Source organism: Notechis scutatus, chromosome 1, assembly GCF_049901735.1.
Source record: "Notechis scutatus isolate UNSWTSFEM ecotype Mainland chromosome 1, rNotScu1.2, whole genome shotgun sequence".
NCBI lineage: Eukaryota > Metazoa > Chordata > Lepidosauria > Squamata > Elapidae > Notechis > Notechis scutatus.
In genome coordinates this window covers 172,101,152-172,123,897 of record NC_142009.1, presented here as the reverse complement: position 1 = coordinate 172,123,897, position 22,746 = coordinate 172,101,152, and the positions used below count along the sequence as shown (strand labels likewise).

General features: G+C 41.1%; 1 protein-coding gene and 1 long non-coding RNA gene across 2 annotated transcripts in view; one reads left to right on the top strand and one right to left on the bottom strand.

Annotated features, from left to right (window-relative positions):
* Positions 1–2,009, bottom strand: part of FAM117B (family with sequence similarity 117 member B) — a 49,307-nt gene extending 47,298 nt beyond the window's left edge. The window contains exon 1 of the mRNA XM_026681308.2: positions 1,112–2,009. Coding sequence (XP_026537093.1) covers positions 1,112–1,829 — 718 coding nt within the window. The 5' untranslated portion in view covers positions 1,830–2,009. The remainder of the gene's footprint in view (positions 1–1,111) is intronic.
* LOC148133098 (uncharacterized) overlaps positions 1–22,746 on the top strand; it is a 704,593-nt gene that overhangs the window by 388,412 nt on the left and 293,435 nt on the right. The window lies entirely within an intron of this gene.

Here is a 22,746-nt window from a genome sequence, read left to right as displayed (position 1 = left end):
CTCTTGTCAGTCACCAAAAATAATGAGGTAGTCTACATTACTATTACTTACATTATACCAATTTCAAGCTAACCATTTAATCTCATTTTATAAAGAATCATCACCTACATATTCATTAATATATTAGATAAACAGCTAGGTTTCAGGGCGCATATCAAGTTAAATGTGGAAGATGCATGTTAGCAAGATGTTATTATTGCCTGTAACCTTTTGTACTAAGCATTTTTACTCAGTGAAATTAAAGAAAGAACACTTACTTATATGTACTCCTGTTGCCAAAATTTGAAGATGACAGTTATATTAATATTTTTTCCTGAAGCTAGTTTATTTACCTTCATTTGCATTTACCTCATCTTATTCTTGTTTCATACAAACCTACTTTCCTCCTGGACTGAGGACGAAATCTTACAGAGCTCCAAAGTAGCTATTGATTCTTTCTCCTTCTGCATAGCTGTCTTTTGTGTTCTCAGAGAGCAGACAAAATAAAGCTTAAAGAAATACCAATGTCATTCTTAGACATTAGAGAGAAATTCTTCAAGACTATTATCTCTAGGCTAGGATTTATTATTTAACCATCATAAGAAACTTTTGTACTTTATTTTACTGCAAGTCTTGTTGTTTATATAAACAAAAAAGCAGGGCATAAATTTAAAAATAGCTATAAATATCTGCCTTAAAAACAGACAAGTGGAGACATGTACTTGTAATCTCCCTTACTCTTTGTAGACATAACATTTGTCGTTTCACAGCATTTTACTTCTGTCGGTTGTGGCATACCATCACCACTCTCCCAGGGACCATTAGAATTAGGAAGAAAAGATAGTCGAGCAGGGAGAAGACAGTTATGCAGGAGAACGTCAGAGGTCCGTCCAAAAACAAAACGAGAGGAAATAAGAGATTTCCCTCTCCTATTTTAATTTCCCTACGACAGCTTCAGAAGGAGAACGAGAAGTGCCCAAAGTTAGCGCCTCGTGGTCAGCTCACGAGGCTGCAGAACTTGGGACTTAGAACTCCGGGATACAAAAGACAAGCGACTCTGTCCCATCCTGGAGACACAGCCCCAGATCCGTTCGCCCGCTTCAAAGTGCACCGTTACCCCCATTTCTCTCACCTTTACAAACAGGCGAACTAGGGCTCTTTCTCTCCGGAGAGGCCCTGTTTTGCTCCGGCGAATGCCGTCGCTGGCGATGCCGGATTTTTCCTCCCGTTGAGACGGCGGCGGCACAGGCACTGCCTTCAGGCACCGGTGGCGAAACCGGGGACGAGCAAGGCGAGGGCGTCGAACCGGGTAGGGGCGGCGCCGGCAGGCGAGGGGGGCTGTTACGCGCCCCTCCCCCGCCCGTAGGGCTGCCGCGCGCGGAGCCCGAGGAAGAGGACAAGGAAGGTGCCCCTGTGGCGGAGACGCCCGCCCCGAGAAGCGTCTGCGTGCCCACGGCCGGACTATTGCTACTGCTGCTGCTGAGATTGGTGTTGCCCCCGCGCGCGCCAGCATTGCTGCCGCTACCAAGCACCGATCGCGTGGGGCTGGTGGCACGCGCGGAAGGCAAGGGAGGCGGCGGCGGCGACGGTTGGAGTGGGGCGTTTGCTGCTACCGCCACCGCCGCCCCTCGTGGAATGCCGCCGCTGCCGCTCCTCGTGGGACTGCCGTGCTGCTTAAGCTGGAAAGGCACAGTGGCCCGCATAGGCTGTAGGCGGCTGTTGGTGCCGGCTGCCCCGCCTGCCGCCGCCGCCGCCGCCGTAGTCGCCGTCACGGCCGCGGCTCCCCCTCCCCCCGCGGAGGTGGCTGAAGTCGGGGAGCCGCTGCGCCTGACGCGCGGCTGGGAAGACATCCTGGTCTTTTCCGGGCGCCCGCCCGAGGCCGAATCAGTAGTAACAGCGAAGCGAGGAAGCAAACAAAACCCCCTCCTTCCTCCCGGTCCCTCCCCCACACCAACACTGAATCCTCACACACGGGGAGACACTCGGCAGGCTTCTCCGGCCGCCTCATCAACAATAGTAGCCTCACTGGCCTCTCCCATTGGAGGCGCATCGGCTCCGTTCCTGCCGCTACAGCGTCCTGATTGGCTGAGGGGCGTGGTCTGGGGTTGTGGGGAGGTGAGGCTTAAAGGGCCCGATCTGGGCAACGTAAGAGGGAGGTGCGTGAGTCGTATGACAGGGCGCTGTGTACGCCTGTGTGCCTACTACTCGATTAAGGCAGGGAGGGAGGGGACTGGTAATGCCATTGATGCAGCGCACCCGTAGTCTTACATTTCGTCTAGGTAGGAAATGCTGAGTGCTTGTTTACATTTCTATCCTAGGCACAATATCGCAGCTTTGAAGTTAAATATATGAAAGAGTCCCGTGCAGTTTCATCTTTTGGCCACATTAAAGCCGAATAAAGACCTATTCAGTAGGTCTGTAGCATGTTCCACTCCACCCGGCAGAAATCCCAGAGGAGTGTGTTGCTTCCTGTCCCACAGTCCACCAGCCCATCCACCACTGATCCTTTGCTTGTTCCAAAAAGAGTCATGGAACATCAGGTACACTAAACCTCCCTTCCTCTGATAGGTTCCAAATGTTATCAAAGCCAGCAACTATAGAACTATATTGAATTATTGGTTTAATTAGCAAACAACTGAGTATTACAGTCAGGGTTCCTCCTCTAAGCTCCCAGGTAATCATCTTGCTTAGGAATAAAACAATGGTGGCTCTAAATTAATTCTAGTTCTCTGCAGCTTGCCAACTGCCTATCTTTGAAGAAAGCACTAGTATAGATTAACATATGTGATAGCCAGATTGTCATCAAGCAATGTACTGTGATGGCATGCTCCACTGAAGCGTAAATCAGGTAACAGACATCTAGTGTTTTATGAATCCAAATTTGTGGATCCAGAAAGCTGTGGCTTATCTTAACATGATCAAGCACATTGTGTGAATATAGCCATTTTTTCTAATAGCATATTTTCACAGACACATGCATATACGCATAAGAAATATACAAACTTGAATACAGGTGAAACTCGAAAAATTAGAATATCGTGCAAAAATTCATTTATTTCAGTAATGCAACTTAAAAGGTGAAACTAATATATGAGATAGACTCACTACATGCAAAGCAAGATAGTTCAAGTCGTGATGTGTCATAATTGAGATGATTATGGCTTACAGCTCATGAAAACCCCAAATCCACAATCTCAGAAAATTAGAATATTGTGAAAAGGTTCAATATTCTAGGCTCAAAGTGTCCCACTCTAATCTGCTAATTAAGCCATAACACCTGCAAACGGGTTCCTGAGCCTTTAAATGGTCTCTCAGTCTAGTTCAGTAGGAAGCACAATCATGGGAAAGACTGCTGACCTGACAGTTGTGCAGAAAACCCTCATTGACATCCTCCATAAGGAGGGAAAGCCTCAGAAGGTAATTGCAAAAGAAATTGGATGTTCCCAAAGTGCTGTATCAAAACACATTAATAGAAAGTTATGTGGAAGGGAAAAGTGTGGAAGAAAAAGGTGCACAAGCAGCAGGGATGACCGCAGCCTGGAGAGGATTGTCAGGAAAAGGCCATTCAAAAGTGTTGGGGACTTTCAGGAGGAGTGGACTGAGGCTGGAGTCAGTGCATCAAGAGCCACCACACACAGACGGATCCTGGACATGGGCTTCAAATGTCGTATTCCTCTTGTCAAGCTGCTTCTGAACAACAAACAACATCAGAAGCGTCTCACCTGGACTAAAGAAAAACAACTGGTCTGTTGCTCAGTGGTCCAAAGTCCTCTTTTCTGATGAGAGCAACTTTGGCATCTCATTTGGAAACCAAAGGCCCAGAGTCTGGGGGAAGAATGGAGAAGCACACACTGCAAGATGCTTGAAGTCCAGTGGGAAGTTTCCACAGCCTGTGTTGATTTGGCTGGTGTTGGTCCACTGTGCTTCATTAAGTCCAGGGTCAACGCAGCCATCTACCAGGAGATTTTTGAGCACTTCATGCTTCCTTCCGCAGACGAGCGTTATGGGGATGCTGACTTCATTTTCCAGCAGGACTTGGCACCTGCCCACACTGCCAAAAGCACCAAAACCTGGTTCAATGACCATGGGATTACTGTGCTTGATTGGCCAGCAAGCTCACCTGACCTGAACCCCATAGAGAATCTATGGGGCATTGCCAAGAGAAAGAGAAACATGAGACCGAACAGTGCAGAAGAGCTGAAGGCCGCTATTGAAGCATCCTGGTCTTCCATAAGACCTTAGCAGTAATTGCTGAAAAAGGGGCCCAAACCAAGTACTGAGTACATATGCATGCTTATACTTTTCAGAGGTCCGATATTGTTCTATGTACAATCCTTGTTTTATTGATTGCATGTAATATTCTAATTTTCTGAGATTGTGGATTTGGGGTTTTCATGAGCTGTAAGCCATCATCATCACAATTATGACAAATCATGGCTTGAACTATCTTGCTTTGCATGTAATGAGTCTATCTCATATATTAGTTTCACCTTTTAAGTTGCATTACTGAAATAAATGAACTTTTGCACGATATTCTAATTTTTTGAGTTTCATCTGTATATACTGTAATAGTTTTGTATTATTATTCCTTTCAACCTTCACAGTTTTTGTTCTGTAATTCCTGGCCATCAGTCATATTGGTCTTTGGCTGATAAGGATCATAATCCAATATTTCTGGTGGCACCAGGTTGGCTTTACCTGAGTCCTGCCACATTGAAAACAAAACCAAATTCCTCATCCCATGCTACAGCAGTTCTTTGAATGCCTGGAGCTGCAACATTGTCCCATATTAAATATCTACTGAGTCTGAGAAAAGGGTGTGGGGCTGCTTGAGGAATCAAATGAACAAGTTTAAACCTGATTAAGAAATAATATTCATTTCCCACACCCTGTGTAACCCACTCTACGTCTTATTGCTGCATGAAAAAAAGGAAAACCTGTCCATCTGCTACTGATGCAAGTTCTACTAAAATATTTATTTGCTGTATTTTCCATTCTTCTTAGCAAATATTTTAGCTATGCAGTAATCATTTGTGGTAGAAATTAAGGTAGTATAAATTTTAGAGGCAAACTAGGGCTGTGCAGTGCTTCAGTGGTAATTAGAAAAGGGCATTTGGGAGCAACCTAGCACTTCTCTGCAACTCTTTCAAAATTGTATCTTTTTCCTAGAATTGCTCCTCAACCTCCTTGCAAGTACTGTATAATTCTTGGAAAAGACTAGACATTTGTACATAGATTATTTATTTATTTAGCATATGGCAAATACATGGACTTATAGTAGTTCAAATGTTAAACGCTCTTGATGGACATTCGGACACAAAGTGATTAATATTTTGTCGAGGAGCACCACAGTCACACTGAGGGGTAGAGACAAGACCACACTTAAACAATGAGTCCTGGCAGACACCGTGTTGGGTATGGATTCTGTTCAGTGTACATAGATATTACATTTGTATTTCCTCTGTGCTCCAAGGCACCTTTTTGGAATTCAATCCAAAACTTACATATGTTAGTATGCCCAACTAAGCTTACCAGCACTATTTTCCTGTACAGTAGTAAATATTCTGTCCAAAGCTGCCTTATCAATCTAATCAGCAGTTAGATCCATCAACCATTTGAAATTATGGTCTATTTTCACCATTGTTTGAGTGGCAGTCATAGTGACTAGATTCACAGATTTTGAGTGTAACTTTAACCCAGTCATTTCTTTAATTATGAATTGTCAGTAAAACCTGTTCAACATTGTTATACTCTTCCATTATTAAAATAAGAACAATAGACAACCATGACTATTGAGTCATAATTTCAGAGATATTTCTTTACCAGATTCCTCAGTGCCTTCAATAATGGCAGAGCTTCTGACAATCCTGTTTGTCATACATATTATGGCATAGAATACATGTTTTATATACATTTATACATTTATACAATGTTTTCTATTTCTAATCATCCGTTCTGTTAACCCTACTTTCTTTTGATTCTAGATCCTTCCTTTTTTCCCACCATTGATATAATTTATCCCATACTTCATAAGTATTCTGTCTCATCCTTATCTTTCATTTCCAAAGTTAATTTATCCATCTCAGCGCGTGTCCATATCTTTCTTATTACCTCACTTTCATTGGGAATTTCTTTATCTTCCCAATTTTGAGCAAAGGCTAACCTTGCTGCCATGATCACATGTATTATTAAATAAATCTCTTTATTATATTTTTCTATTATGATTCCAAGTAAGAAAAATTCCGGTTTATATTCCATTTTATGCTCTACCATCTCCTCAAGCCACCTCTGAATTCTATGACAAAACTCCTGAGTTTTTCTACATCTCCACCATGTGTGGTAATATGATCTGTATTCTTGGCTACATTTCCAGCAATTGGGTGATATATTTTGATACATTTTGGCCAGTTTTCTGGAGGAAGATGCCACCTATCTATAAAACATTTTATATAGGTTTCCTTTATACAATGTGGCCAATGCTATTTTTTTGTTTCTCTCCCATAAAGTTTGCCATTTATCCAAATTAATACCATGCCTGAAATTTTTAGCTCACACCAACATTGTTTCTTTTACCTGCTTCTCCTCCAGCTTATAATCCAGTAAGATTGTCAGGATGATCACATCATGTCAATGTTTTTAATAATTTACTCAATAAAACTTTTTTGTAAAAACCAACAACAAAAAACAATGGCAGAGCTTCTAATCTACTGCCTTCCTGGAAAAGTTATTAAAAATTTAAGGTGATATTCAGAGATGTATCTGTCTTGAAAATAGCACAGTTAAACTTTAAGAGTTGATCACAGGAAATATTTTATGACTTTTGTATTATATCATTAAATGTTTTATGGTAATATTTACGTCATAAAAAGTTTTATAAAATTTTCCAAATTTCAACTCATGAGTGCTGAATTTTGGATGCATTCTATAAGTTGGCCAGTTTAAATTACCTTAATTCAAAATATATTGCACCATTATCCTTAGTTAAAGGTTACACACAAACAGGAGGGTTTTAGTTGTAGATAGATAAAAAAATTTCTGCATAAAATTGTAAAAATCTTATTCAAATTGAGGTTGGGTTTACTTATTTACCTTCATATGTCCCAAATCATTTTGATACTGCCTGCTTCCAGAAAGTGTCCATAAGAGCCATCATTTTCTGCATGCCCACAGTTAGTTATTGGTTGCCCTCTTTATACCACATGCTATCCCTGACTTATATTCACCTCAGTGCCTTTCTGTCAGCCTTCCACAAAAATTCTGAGCTGATTGTTAGGAATCTGTCCACCAATTAGTTGGGTTGGCAATATATAAACCAACAATGTATGTTTGTAGCTTTAAGACAAAATCACTGTATTGATTTATACTATATTCCGATTGGTTGATTATATTGCAAATCATCATAAGAGGGAGCTAGAGATCATAGCTTGCTCTCTCTGACATTCTGTCTCTCTGACATTCTGTCTCTCTGACATTTTGTTGCTATCTAAGGTTCTCTGTTGTATTTATGCTGTGCTTATACTTTAATATTTTTGTTTACTGTAAATGACAAAGGCAACCGGTAAGAAGACTTTGTAATTGGATATTCTTTGGACTGTAAAACGTATGTGACCTGGACTGTTTATTGGACTGTGCTATTTTTTAAAGTAAACTAACTCAATTTAGTGTATCTGTGTGTGGCTGGATAAATTATTCATAACTATTCTCATAAACGTTTCCATGGGCATATCCTTGTTACTCAAGGGTTATTCTGTACCCTTATATCATAACATTGGTTATGGGCCCAGAGAGATATTGAGAATCAGTGTGAATATACAGTTTCATATTCAGACAGCTAATTGTGGTTTATTGCTAAACTACCAATGGCACAAGAACAGTCAACCAGTATATCCCAGATAACCCGGTTGGATGGAACAAACTATGTTTCCTGGTCTATGAAGTGCAGCCTACTTCTGCATAAAGATGGATTATGGACTGTAGTTAATAGTCCACTGGATGTAACAGCTTGGGATCCATTGAATGATGAAGATAAAAATAAAATAGCTGACTTTAACCGGGATAATGAAAAGGCTCTTAGTATAATTGGACTGACACTGAGTGATCAGCAGTTAATCCATATTCGTGGTGAAGAATCTGCTGCTAGGTGTTGGGACATTTGGAAGAGGATTTATGTTCAAGATAGTGTGGGTGCACACATACACCTTACATGTAAACTGTTTAGAGCCCGTCTTATAAAAGGTGATGATATGTTATCTCATTTGGAGTTTATGAAAAGGACTTTACAAGAGCTGCAATAAAAGGAGCTGATTTTCTCAGAGTTGCATCAAGTTTACATCATTCTTTCTTCTTTGGATGAAACTTATGATGATTATGTGTCTTCACTGGAAGTTTTAAACAGAGATGAACTTACATTGACTGGCATAACTGGAAGACTGTTAGAAGAGTCAAGAAGGAGGCAAGGTATAAATCAACTGAGAGAAAGACAACCACAGGAAGAAAAACTGTCTTCAACTGCCTATATTGTTAGGAAATGTTTTTCTTGTGGGGCTAAAGGTCATATAGCCAGATACTGTAAAAAGGGCAAAAAACAGAATGTTATTAATATACAGAGAGCTTATAAAGATGTTAGTTTAGCCATATCAAGTACAACTACAACTGTAAACCATGATGTATGGGTAGTTGACAGTGGAGCATCGCAGTGTATAACTAAAAGTAAAGACAGGTTTGTTAACATGACAAAGAGTAAACAGCATGTATCATTAGCTAATGGATGGAAATTGAGAGCATCTGGAGAAGGTACTGCATATTATTCATGTATTAATGAACGTTTACCGGTGTTATATGTACCTAGACTGATATTTAACTTGCTATCTGTAAGAGCAATGGTAAAAGCAAGATTTGTTGTCACCTTTCAGGGAGATAAATGTTTAATTGAAAAACAGGGTAAAAGCGTTACTGCAAGATTGGATAATGGTTTGTTTATTATACATGATAATCCATTAATTAATGCTAACTCAGTTTATGAGAATATAAAGCCTCATGATGAATGTATTCATCTGCCCCATAGATGTATGGGACATATAAATTTCAAAATGCTAAAGAAAACTGTTGAGTTATCTAATGGTATAAAATTAAAACCTTGTACAAAGTATTTAAATTGCAATGCTTGCAATCGAGAAAAAAGCAAGGTAACTCCTGCAAATAGGGTAAATGGATTCAAAACCAGTGAACCATTAGAGGTTATTATTGGACCTAAGAAACCTAGTTTAGGTGGAGCCTGTTATATATTAATTATAATTGATCATTTTTCAAGATATGGATTATGTGGAAACTTCCGGTTTGTCGGCTTCGCGAGCGGCAGGGATTTGCGAAGCTGCGCGATCCCTGCCGCGCTAGCCGCTTCTGGGGCTCCGACCCAGACGGGTACGGAGCTAGGCTGCCCTGCAGGGGCAGCTGAAGGTAGGGGGGATCCGGAGAAGGGTGTGGGGGTGTTGCAGACCCCCTCCCCGGCCGGCAGAACCCCCTTTTCCCAGGACGGTGCAGCGGCGGTCCGTAATGGCCGCCACAAAGAAGCTGGCAGCCGGGTAAGAATGCGCAGGAGGAAGTGGAGAAAGTGCTTGAGAGGAGAAAGTTTTTCTTGGCTCCTAGGACTCTAAGACATATTTAATAAAATTCCTGAAAAGTATGACTTTCTGAATAATACCTGCCAGAAGAGGAAAAAAGCGGCTGTTTGATGGTGCTGAAAGGATAGCTTTCCCTCTTTTCCTACGGAATAAATAACTGGATATTAAGAAACCTATTTTTTTTAGGTGAAAATTGGTTTTAAGCGATGAGTGGGAAGAGAGAGGATTAAAAAGAAAATATTTGTATGCTAAGACTTTGTTGGAGCAGATGCCTTAAGGATTTGAAGACTAGAAGATATTGCAATAAGATTTTAAACAGATTTGGACTTTCTTTCTCTTTGATTGATATTACCCCAGAAGGGGTAATAGTGAGAACTCTGCCTTGGTTTGGACTGACTGATAACTTTGGGACTGTTTTATTTTTTTTATTTTCTTTTGAATATTCTGGTTGTTGTAAGAAGAAAGAAGGGGAAAAGAAAAGAAAAGATTTATAATGGCTCTTTCTGTTGAGGAACTAAGAAAAGAATATGAACAAGCAAAAAAAATGGTAAAGATGGTGTGGAAGAAGCTTTCCTTTTTTTTAGAAATGGCGCTTACTAACTATCAACAAACATTACAACAGATGAAGACAGCAGAGGAACAAGAAAGAAAGGAAGGAGCCATTTTTAATGAATCTCAGAATTTGATCAAGAAAGAAGGAAGAGAGAAAAGAAAAAAACTAAAGGACTTAAGATCTAAAAAAACATTTAAGAAAGGGAAAAATAAGGTGCAAAACCAATATGATGATAGTAAACAAAAGGGAAAAGGAATACGACAGAGAAGGGAAGCCGGTAAGGCAGAGGTTAGAAGAAGGCGGGGTAGAAAGGTTTGTTGGGAGAAGAAAGAAAGGGAAAAGGTGGAGAAAAGCTACAATGTTTTGAAATTAAATGGAAAAAAGAAATTTTTTATGGATAATGGATAAAGTATAATTTTTTTTTTTTAAAAAAAAGATTTTGCAAGGTACATAAGATGAGATGGTAGTATTGTAATGGTTTAAGAGTTGATAAGAGATTAAAATGTTAAAATGTTTAAAAATGATTGGCTTTAAAATTTAATAATAGGGGAGGTTTAGAATACTGTTTTAATTAAAGAGTTTAATAAGATTATGGTATTGATGTTATTATAAAATTTTTATTATAGTATCTTTTCTTAATATTTGGATTTATTGTCTAATTATGTACTTAATTATTTTGGATGTATTAGTTAGATAGAATGTACCAAGCAAAATCGGATTGGGTATTGGATATTATTTTAAAGATTAATTTGACTAACTTAGGGGGGAGATAGAAAGGCATCATACTCTGATTAATGATTTCAGGAGAAATTTATTTTTTTCTTTTTTATAAGGAATGAGACAAAGGGATGATAAAAAATGGACAAAAGATACAAATATAATGATTCAAACTAAGATGATTAATTAAGATAGAATTAAGAAGGGTGAAATATGTGGAGAAGTTAATATAGAAGGCTTAGAATGGTAAATAAAATAAGTAATGATATGTAAGATGAGCATGAATATAATTGAAGTCCATGAAGAGAGAGACACCTGGGTCCAAGTTACTTTCCAAAAAGATTTTTTTTATGTTTTGTGTGTTGTGTGTATATGTTTTTTTGGGGGGGAGAATTAGTAAAAATTTGTAGAAATATAGAATGAGAATAATGGTAACTAAGTCAGAAAGAAATAGATGAAATAATAATAATGATATTGAATAAGAGTAAAGAGAAGTAAAGAGAAATTGAATAAGAGGTTTTGGTATGTTATATGGAAATGGTTTAAAACAGAATCATAATTTATCTGACTTGTTAAATTTACAATGAAAAAAGGTTTAAACATGTAATGAATAATGATAATTTGTGTGTTTTAAAAATTAATAAAACTTGTTTAAAAAAAAAAAAAGATATGGATTATGTTATTTAATGAAAACGAAGAAAGAAACATACCAGCATTTTGTAAACTGGCTAAAATTTGCTAAAAGGAAAAAGAAACAGAATGTTATTAGATTAGTAACAGATAATGGTACTGAATTTATCAATAGAAAATTTGAAGCCATGTTACAGAAAGCTGGCATTGAACATAAGCATTCTGCTCCTTATAGACCACAACATAACTCATATATTGAACATAGAGGACAAACATTACAGGCTATGGCTAGGACTATGATTTCAGAGTCTGGTTTATCAGAGGAACTTTGGAGTGAAGCAATAATGTGTGCTAACCATGTTTTGAATAACGTAGTGGATTCAGCGACTGATGAATTACCATTTACTCGTTGGAATGGAAAAAAGCCAGATCTGTTATTTACATACATTTGGAACCCCAGCATGGGTTCATATTCCCACGCAAGTAAGGCAAAAGGGACAACATAGAGCAAGACAATTATATTTTGTAGGTTATGAAGCTAATCATAGATCAGTGGTTCCCAAAGTGGGTGGTACCACGCCCCGGGGGGCGGTGGGATGCCTTAGGGGGACTCTAAGAGGCAAGGGGGCTGGCAGGGGGCGGTAAGAGGCAGCAGGGGGCGTTCAAGGCACTGGCCCTGCAGGCTCACCCATTGACTGTTGCTCTGCTCCGGAGCCATAGCCGGCGCCTCGAATGCTCCCCTCTTACCGCCCTCCTGCCAGCCCCCTTGGGGATGCTAAGAGGTGGCAGGGGGGCGTTCGAGGTGCTGGTCCTGCAGGCTCACCCATTGACTGTTGCACTGCTCCGGAGCCGGCACCTCGAACACCCTGAGAGAGGGAAAGAGAGAGAGAAAAAAGAAAGAGAGAGAGAAAGAAGGAAGAAAAGAAAGAAAGGGGAAAGAAAGAAAAAGGGACAGATGGAGAAAGGGGGGGATGGAAGGAAGGGACAGAAAGAAAAATAAAGAAGGAGGGAAGGAGGAGAAAGATAATGAGATATCTATTCTAGTCCAATCACCTGCTCCAGCAGGGTTAGAAGGGAGTGTGTGTGTGTGTGTTCTCCTTGTAATTTACCAGTACATTTTGGTTTTGCCTTCTTCAGAATTGGCACTTTAAAACATTGGGGAAAAGTAATTTTTTAGGGTGGAGATCTGGTCCAATGGATCCTGTTTAAAGCCTCAACAAAATGTGAGAGCTTCCTGATAGTCTTGACCATGTTTCATCCACAAAACCTTTAATAGAAGCCAAATATGTTTCAATGTGCTGGCAAAGATGTTTCAATGTGGAAAAGGGACTCAGACTAAACTAGGCCACATTTCAATCTGATGCATCAGGTCTCTCTCTCTCTCTCTCTCTCTCTCTCTCTCTCTCTCTCTCTCTCTCTCCCTCCCTCCCTCCCTCCCTCCCTCCCTCCCCCCCTCCCTCCCTCCCAGGCTGGCTTTGCTCTACTTTCCCAATGTGCCTGTGGAGCCAGCGCTTTGAACATGGATGGATGGATGGATAGAGAGACAGAGACAGAGACAGGTAGGTAGGTAGGTAGGTAGATATATTGGTAGGTAGATAGGTGAGTAGGTAGGTAGGTAGGCAGGCAGGCAAGCAGCAGGAAGACAGACAGACCTTTTGGATGTATGTATGATAGGTAGGTAGGTAGATAAGTAGGTAGGTGGGTAGATATTGGTAGATAGGTAGGTAGACAGAAAGGCAGGCAGGCAGGTAGGTAGGTAGGTAGGAAAGCAGGCAGACCTTTTGGATGGATGGATGGATGGATGGATGGATGGATGGATGGATGGATGGATAGAGAGACAGACAGACCGACAGACAGAAAGAACGCGACAGCGGCGGCACTTTGGGAAAGTAAAGCAAAGCCGCTGTCACCACATTCAAGGTGCTGGCTCCGGAGCGGAGCAATAGTCAATGGGGTGAGCCTGCAGTGCCGGCGCCTCGAACGCCCCCTGCCGCCTTTTAGCACCCCTCTGCCAGCCCCCTTGGGGGTGCTAAGAGGCGGCAGGGGGGCATTCGAGGCGCTGGCACCGCAGGCTCACCCCATTGACTGTTGCACCAGAGAGGTGCAAGGGGCTCAATGGGGTGAGCCTGTGGAGCCGGTGCGTCGAACACAGCGGTGGCACATTGCAAAAGTAGAGCAAAGCTGCCTGCCCTGGGCTTCCTCAACCTTGCCCTGCTCCAGGAAGGAGGGAACAGAACCCCCTCTACGATGTGAGTGCCCCGAGAGGGGGGGCAGCTTGGGAGGCTGATCCCTGGCAGGAGGGGCACCCTGTGAACTTGCTGTCAGGCATGGCTTGGCTGAACAGGATCCTGGATATTGGGCATGTGGTCAAAGCCCCCCAAGCTCTGCCTCCTCCTAGGTCAGGGGTCTGCAACCTTAAACACTCAAAGAGCCATTTGGACCTGTTTCCCACAGAAAACAAAACACTGGGAGCCCCAAGACATGGGTGGGCGTGGCAACTCAATGTCACTCCCACTGAGTCACATGACCCAACCAGGTTTTGTGGTTTTCTGTGTTTTCTATGGAGAACAGGTTGCTCTCTCTCTCCTCCCTCCCTCTCCCATCTCTGTCTCCCTCTATCTCCCTCTCCATTCTTTCCTCCTTCTCATCTCTTTTTCTCTCTCTCTCCCTCTCCTTCTCTCTCTCTCCTCTAACGCTCTCTCTTTCTCTCTATTCCTCTTCCTCTCTCCTTCTTCCCCACTCCCCACCCCACTTCCCAACTCTCCCACCCAGGGAATAACCGTAAGGAAATTTGGCCACTTTCTTTCTGTCTCTGGAAAGATACAAAAATAAACCTTGCATTCCAAAAGGAGTGACAGTCAGGCTGTTACCTCACAGTGCTACAAGGTTGCTGCCTTAGATCACTGTTGAATCCTTGCAAAACTGGGCAAAGATAGAGAGAGGGGAGCAGACAGAACTGAATTGAGCCGAATCTCTCTCCCTCCCTCTCTCTCTCTGTGTATCTCGCTCTCTCTCGCTCCCTGTCTGTGTCCCTTCTCACTCTCTCGGAAAGCCCTGCGTGCTCTCCTTGGGGCTCTTCACTGTCCCCTTTTCTTTCTTCCTTTTGGAAATCTGGGCTGGCTGAAGAACAAGAGGAGGGGGAGGGGGAGGAGGGAAGCCTCCACTGCGGCTTCCGCTCGGTCCTCAGTTAGCCTGGATTTCCAAAAGGAAGGAAGAAAAAAGGATAGCAAAGAGCCCCAAGTAGAGCACGCAGGGCTTTCTTAGAGTGTGAGAAGCTTCTTTTCTTTCTTCTTGGCGAGTTTTTGGAAATCCGGGTTGGCTGAGGAATGAGCGCAAGCAGTGGCAGAGGCTTCCTTCCTCCCCCCGCTCCTTCTCCTGTCGGTATAGTGGTAATGTTGGGTAATGCTTTAATAGGATGGAAGTCTATTAGGCAACAACATATTAGTTTATCCACTATGGAAGCGGAATTCTCATGTTTATCATTAATGTGTACAGAATTGATATATTATAAACAATTGTTGAAGGATATTGGAATTACTGTATGTGATCTGTTTATTGTTTATGAAGACAATAAATCTGCAATTAGTATGGCTACTAATTTAGCTGTTAAAACAAGGTATAAACATACTGATTTGAGATATTTGAACGTTAGACAGTGTGTTCAAAATAAATTCAGTTACAATACTGCATGACTGAACATAATATTGCAGATCATTTCACGAAAGCTCAAGGTGCAATTAAGCATAAAGCGTGTTGTGAGAATTATGGTTTAAAGATGTAATGTATTATATATTAACCTACCCAAAGGGGAGAATGCTAGGAATCTGTCCACCAATTAGTTGGGTTGGCAATATATAAACCAACAATGTATGCTTGTAGCTTTAAGACAAAATCACTGTATTGATTTATACTATATTCCGATTGGTTGATTATATTGCAAATTACCATAAGAGCGAGCTAGAGATCATAGCTTGCTCTCTCTGACATTCTGTCTCTCTGACATTTTGTTGCTATCTAAGGTTCTCTGTTGTATTTATGCTGTGCTTATACTTTGATATTTTTGTTTACTGTAAATGACAAAGGCAACCGGTAAGAAGACTTTGTAATTGGATATTCTTTGGACTGTAAAATGTATATGACCTGGACCGTTTATTGGACTGTGCTATTTCTTAAAGTAAACTTTAACTCAATTTAGTGTATCTGTGTGTGGCCAGATAATTATTCATAACTATTCTCATAAACATTTCCATGTGCATATCCTTGTTACTCAAGGGTTATTCTGTACATATCATAACACTGATAACCTGGGGAGATAGCTGTATGGATGCAAACAGATATTTGTTGTGGTTAGCCGGCAGCAGGTGTGGACGGCGGAGGAGAGCGAGGGCTCAGATGAGGGGCCAGGACCATTAGGGAGTAGACTGCTGACTTCAGAGATTATAGGAGCTGGCAGCAGCGATGAGGTTCCCGAGGAAACTGTGCCAAGTGCGCATCCATGCAGGATTGCTCGCAGGAAAGAACAGCTACAACAGCATGGGCGACTCGGGAGTAAGGCTGCAAGGTAATGGGCCCTCCTTCAAGAAGTTAAAAGCCAGCTGTGAAGCGAACATTCTTTGTAGGAAGCAAAGACGTTTTGAAACTCAGCCTCGTGGACATTGCAGTTGGTATTTGAAGACTCTTGTGTTGTAAACTATTTCTTATGTTTGTTGGCAGACTTGCAAAACCTTGGCAAGGCTCTTTCTTGTTAGAGCTAATAAGTTGGAAGCAGCCTTTTATCTGTGAAGAAACAGAATTCATAGATGAAACATTAAAAGGTTGGGCTGCTGCCTTTGTCTTGTGTTTGCTCTCTTGGAACCAGGTTTGGTCAGAACAATATTTCAGGATATCATACAAAAACAAAAATAATTATTTCCAGAAGTATACTTTTTGGTTTGGAGGGGAAGCAATATTAATTGCTTATTTGCCAATCATAAAGAAATATATTTATTCAGCCACTGATAATAGAATATTCATACTCTTCTTGTTAGGAACACATGTCTTTGTGTTTTGTCTGATATCATTAAGAATTGCTATTGCTATGTCCAGAGGCTTAACTCATTTAAAGTAGTGAATTGTTGATTTATTCTTTGTTATAGAGTTGTTGTTGCCATATGCAGAAATACTGAATGGAATTAGAGAAGGTGTTAACCCCTGAGGTATACTTAAGAATGTGGCCTAAATCTATATATCAGTTTGAGCCAGTAAGATACATTGAAAATGGGTGTGAAACTAGGCTGCTTTTAGAACTAAGGCAGTTTAGGCCTGACTATTCTGCCTGCCCTGTACAAATACTGTACAAATACTGTACAAAGGCAGATAGATAAACTCCACAAAGCATCCATACAAAGTCTTTTTTTATTGGTTCATCAGGCATCCTGACAACTCACATTTATGATGAGGTTCTTAATGTCCAATCCTTTGCATATCTGAATTGTGGTGTAGGAAGATAATAAGGTCTGAACCCCATGATGATTGAAGCAGCCGCATGGTAATGGCTTCAGGCAAGACTGAAGGAGACCTCCCCCGACCCACCAAGGGTCAATTTAGTGACCAATCTGGATTACAGATGTGACCACATGACATGGACTACATTTCCCAGGATACCTTAACTACATTTACCAAGATGCATTCCCTTAAGGGGACAGCTCACAATTCCTAACTAACTATCCCAAATCCCATTAACTCTATACTGAATGGAATTAGAGAAGGTGTTAACCCCTAAGGTATACTTAAGAATGTGTCCTAAATCTATATATCAGTTTGAGCCAGTAAGATAAATTGAAAATGGGTGTGAAACTAGACTGCTTTTAGAACTAAGGCAGTTTAGGCCTGACTGTTTTTACAAAAGATGTGGGAAACAAGGTAACAGATGCAATTATTATAGATTATTTCATTTACAATGCAGTTCTGGCAGCCAAGACAGTTTAGTGACTTTCCTAGAGCAATAGCAATCTTGTGACACAGAAATTGGAAGAACTTCAAACTATTATTTATGGCGGTGTGCCAGTGTTTGTTTCTTTCATTACTTCATGATAAATTGGGGGAAGGGAAAGGGAAAGCAAAACTGAGTCCGAGAATAGATTAGAAATTCAGCAGCTTCTGGGTGTGCAGTTAATTTGCCTGGTGAGTATGACCAAACCAACCCAGCTGCCTTCCAATAAAGGTTTTACTGTCTGAGCAAAATATGAAATTCACATGATACAGCAAGCCATATGGCTTTATTAGCATAAAGTTGACTATTTGCCACTTATTCCTGAACAGTGTGTTTATCATAAAATCCATTTATTTATTTTTTGAAGCTGTGTGTCATCCAAATGAAAGAATTGGACAACATCTTCCTGAAAATAGCACCCCCCCCAAAAGAATCATTATGTTGTTGTTGTGCCAGCTAGAACTAGTATGCATTCTACATTCTGATGATATATTAAACCATGATTCAGTACTTCAATCAATCACAAAGATTAGACCAAGTAGCTTTAGTTGAACTGAAAAACATTCTGAAAATATATTTTTATATCATTTATAGGTCTAAAAAAACACATTGCTATTATAGTAGAAAAACAAATGAAGCTATTTAATAACATTAATTCTGAAATTTACATAGATTCAATATTTTTATTAACTTCCTGATAATGTTTACATTTCTGAGATTTCCAGGTCTCTCTAGCAGAAAAATTGAAGTTTGGGACTTGGAAATTTGCATTTTGGGAAAGGAGATAATTTTGAGTTGAACTAATAAAAAATATCAGCCTAATTAGGAAATGGACCACCTATTGCTCAAAAATCTTTCTTGTATAGCTTCCTGATAGCTGTAGAATAGACGAAACAGGCTTTATATTGCTTTTAAAACTGCTCTTAAACAGGCTTTTTAAAAAAATGAAATGCAAATGATCTTCAGACTCAGGAAAAAAAATAGAAAATCCATACTAATTTATGTGAAATTGTCCTATCTATTTTGTATAATTGCCTGGCCATTCTTCTTTGAAAAGTATAAAAAAATATAAATTAGGCACCATAAGCTATTTCTCTGTTCTCATGAGAGTAAGAAAAGTTATCAGAAAATGCAGTTAGCAAAAAATCAAAAACAGCATATTTATAAAATATTTTTATTTACCACATTTTTCAGACTATAAGATGCACTGCACTGTAAGATGCACCTTGATTTAGAGGAAGAAAATATAAAAAAAATAGTTTTTTGCCTCTGTGCGTCCCATTTTTGCCCTCCCCGGAGTCCAGAAGCACTCTACAGGCCAAAAACGTGCCTGTTTGGCCTCCAGAGGCCTCCAGGGACTCCAGGGAGGACAAAAACAGGACCAGCGGAGGCCTCCTGAGGCCAAAAATGGGCACGTTTTTGGTCTGCAGAGTGCTTCTGGATGCTAGGGAGGGCAATAGCAGGATACACAGAGACTTTGGGAGGCCAAAAATGGGCCTGTATTTGCTGTATAGGACGCACAGACATTTCTACCCACTGTTTTTTTGGGAAAAGTGCATCTTATACTCCGAAAAATATGGTATTTACTTATTTAATGTTATAATTCACTTATATCCTTCCACAATCCAATGGGCACTTGGCTATCTTCTCTTTCAATATGTACTTCATGTCTCACCCACTCATGGAAAAAAAAACCCAAAGAGAACTGAAGAAATTACAAATTCCCAATTATGTATTATGTAAAATGAAAACAAGTAAGAGAGAGCCTATAGCTAGTGCAGTTTTTTTATAATATAGGTAATCCTCAACAGTTTATTTAGTACAACAGTAACTGTGGGCGAAGAGATCACTGAAAGAGCAGAGAAGAATACCAGGAAGCAAGAAAGAAGAGAATCACAAAAGATTTGGAATAACAAGGTAACCTAACAAGGTAAGCTGAAATTGCTATGTTGTTGTGGTCCAACAAAAGGAGCAGGACAGTGAACTAAATAGTTTTGACAGATTGGCATTTTTGGAGCTAAATCTTTGAACTAAAATGGACTCTTAAGAGACAATGACACAGCATCTGTACTACAGTGAAAGAGACTGAGAGACTCTGAGATTGAGAGACACCTGCTGGTCATTGAGAGAAAAACCAAACTGCAACTGAAAAAGTGAGGGGGGGAAAGTGAGGGGAGGAATTAATACTATTTTCTCTCAAACAGTTGTGGAATTATTAATATACTGAATTGCCTAGTGTTGTTATTATATTTGCTATTATTGTTTATTGTTAATATTTTTGCTTTTAGTCTTACCTATTAGAAATTAATGATTATATACTATTATCTAGTATTATTATTACTATACTTTAATATATATTATCATCATTATTTCTGATTAATAGTTACATTAAATAAGATTACCAATAGTAATTGTATTATATTAAATTGATATTATAAGTAACTGATTAACCAATAATCAACTAATTAATTAAATAATTAATCAACAATCAATTAATGAATTAAGAATATTGTCAATAAGAAATATTATTGTTAAAGACATTATAGGATCATGATTGATATCAAGAGTGATAGGAACGTTTCTTGGTGAAACATAGCAATATCTATATATCAACATACAGAATAGGAAGGAAACTGAAGATATAAAGCAATGAAGGGTCTAATAAATGAAGGAAAGAGATGGGAGTATCTGAGAAAAAGTAACTTCGTGAAAAGATTGTTAAACATCACTATTAAGCTAACAAAGATTGGAGTAGGAAGGAAAACAACTCCACAGGCGTTGGCAATGTCATCAAGCCCTTCTAATCAAAAATCGATTGAGAAAATGCTACAAAGGGAAAGATCAAACTTTTTCAAAGACCTGCAAACTATGTTACTAAATATGCAAGAATTAATGCAAGAAACAATTACCAAGAACCATGAAGAGCTAAAAAAGAGATAGGAGTGGTGAGGAACAACATAGGTGAGCTTAAAGAAAAAATACAGACAATGGATGGAAAATTCGAAGCATTTCAGCAACAGATATTAAGAAACAAACAGAAACTAGAATGGAAAAGGAAGAAAAAAGAGTTGAACTAAATGGAAAGTTAATACAGACAAACTAAGAGCTTGAAACAACAGTGATCTTCCTAGAGGCAGAAAAAGCAGCCCACAGTTTGCGTTTCCAAAATGTAAAGGAAGAAAAGGGGGAAGACTTACTGGACTTGATGGCCAATTTAATTGCAAAAGTATTAGGAATGGAAAAAGACGAAATGATAATGGAGATAGATGAACTATACAGGGTACAGACCAATTACGTGAGGAGGCACAACCGAAAGAGATACATGTTAAATTTGTAAAAAAAAAAAAAATACGGGATGAGATACAACACAGAACAAGAGATGAGCTGATTGAACATAGAGGAAAATAGATATCGGTACTCAAACAAGTGCCAAGAAGGGTAAGGGATCTAAGAAGACCCTATAAATTTTTGACAATGAAACTGACCAGATACAATGTAAACTTCAGGTGGTTGATTCCAGAGGGCATTATGGTCACTTGGCAAGAAAAAAGATATAGGCTGGACTCAGTTGATAAAGCAGAAGAATTCCACAATCAACATTTTACCAATCAGGAAGAAACAGAAGAGAAAGAAGAAAGAGACATAACAGAAGCAACAGACGTAGAAAGACCGAATAAGGAAGGAAGCTCATTATATATTAAGGACAAAGGAAATGGAAGAAAAGGAAATATAGAGGATTATGAGAGAAGAGATAAAGAAACAAAGGAGACTAGAACAACAAGAAGCACAAAATGGCTAACTTTTTTGGCACCATGTGCCAAAATGGAGCGTGGGCTGGAAACTGAAAAAACACATGATCTTCCACTTTCTAGTGTGCCTGGTCTTCTGGTTTCTGGTGCGCATGCACAGACCAGCTGGCCAGTGCACATGCACTGGATCCACCTGGCATTTTGGGGGTCCTTGCACCTCGCGCCCACCCCCTGTCGGGATGGCGGGACATCCCTACCGACGACCCGGTTCCACAGCCCTGGACAGGGAAAGAAAGTTGGGTGGGGAATGCCGCCTCCCTCCACTGGAAAGCTGGAGTCCCTTCCTGGCCTTGAAGGGAAGGGGCGTCAGTGTTCCTGGGGTTTGGGTTGTGGAGCTAGAAGGTGGGAGAGCTTTGCCCCAACTCTGGCCAGGATGAAGTGCCCCCTCCAGCCCGCCACTGAGAACAAGCCAGCAGAAACGCATCCATGCTCTGGAGTGCCTGGCTGGTTTGGGTGCCCCAAAAGAGCTGGCCGTCCCCATGCAGCCCCCTTCCCACCACTTTTGCCAAGGAGGTGTGACCATTTCTGTCCCTGGAGTTCCTCCCATGCAGCTTAGCTCCTGTGCTGCCCCAGAAAAGCTGCCCGCCCCCGCACAGCCCCCCTTCCCACCTGCCTCCTCCCTTCCCCCCTCCCCTCCCTTCGGTGGGGCCCCTGCAGCCTCTGAAGACAGAGCTCCGATGGGAAGGAAACAGTGTCGACTTGGCTGCCGGCTGGGAGGAAGCTCCTCGGCGCTTGGCCCAGCTTTCCTGGAGGGGCTCCGGGGCAGCCTGGCAGGGCAAGGCAGAGGGTGGGAGCTCCAAGGAGATGAGGACACCATCAAGGGAAAGGACGCCATCAAGTCCATACAAAGTGTCAAGGGAGCAAAAGAGAAAAAAGGGAGGGGAAAAGATCTTGGTCTCCCTCCCTTAAGCAGCTTCCAAGGCAGCCCTTCCCTTTCTACAGGAAGTGCCCTCCCTTCCCATCAGCCGAAGCATTCGCACCCCCAGGCTCCTTCTGCTGACCCCAAAGGACTCTGCAGCCCCGGAGACCCTCCCGGCCCCCACCCTTCGGACTCAGCCGAGCCCTTTGAGGAGGCAGCTGGGCAGAGCTGGAGGGCCAGCCAGAAGGAGCCTGGGGACCGGCCATTGAGCCCTTCCAAGAGATCCGTCCTCCCGGGAGCCTCTTCCTTCCTCTCCAAGAAGCTCTCCTCCTGGATCCCTTTTCTCTCCAATGGGAGCAAGGACTCTATCAGATCCTGCTGGGGTGCTGGGCAGCGCCTGGGTCTTTTGGGAGGGTGGGTTGAGGGAGCCTGGCTCAGCTATGGAAGGGGAGTGTAAGGGAGCGTCACAAATGCGCTCCGGATCATTTGTGGCAGCAGATCTGGGAGGAAAACTCCTATGAAGAGAGACCTGGGAATGAGGGGGAAGGTAAGAGGGTCCACAGATGCCCTGAAGAAAAGGCCACTGCTGAAGAAGGCAGAATTCTGAT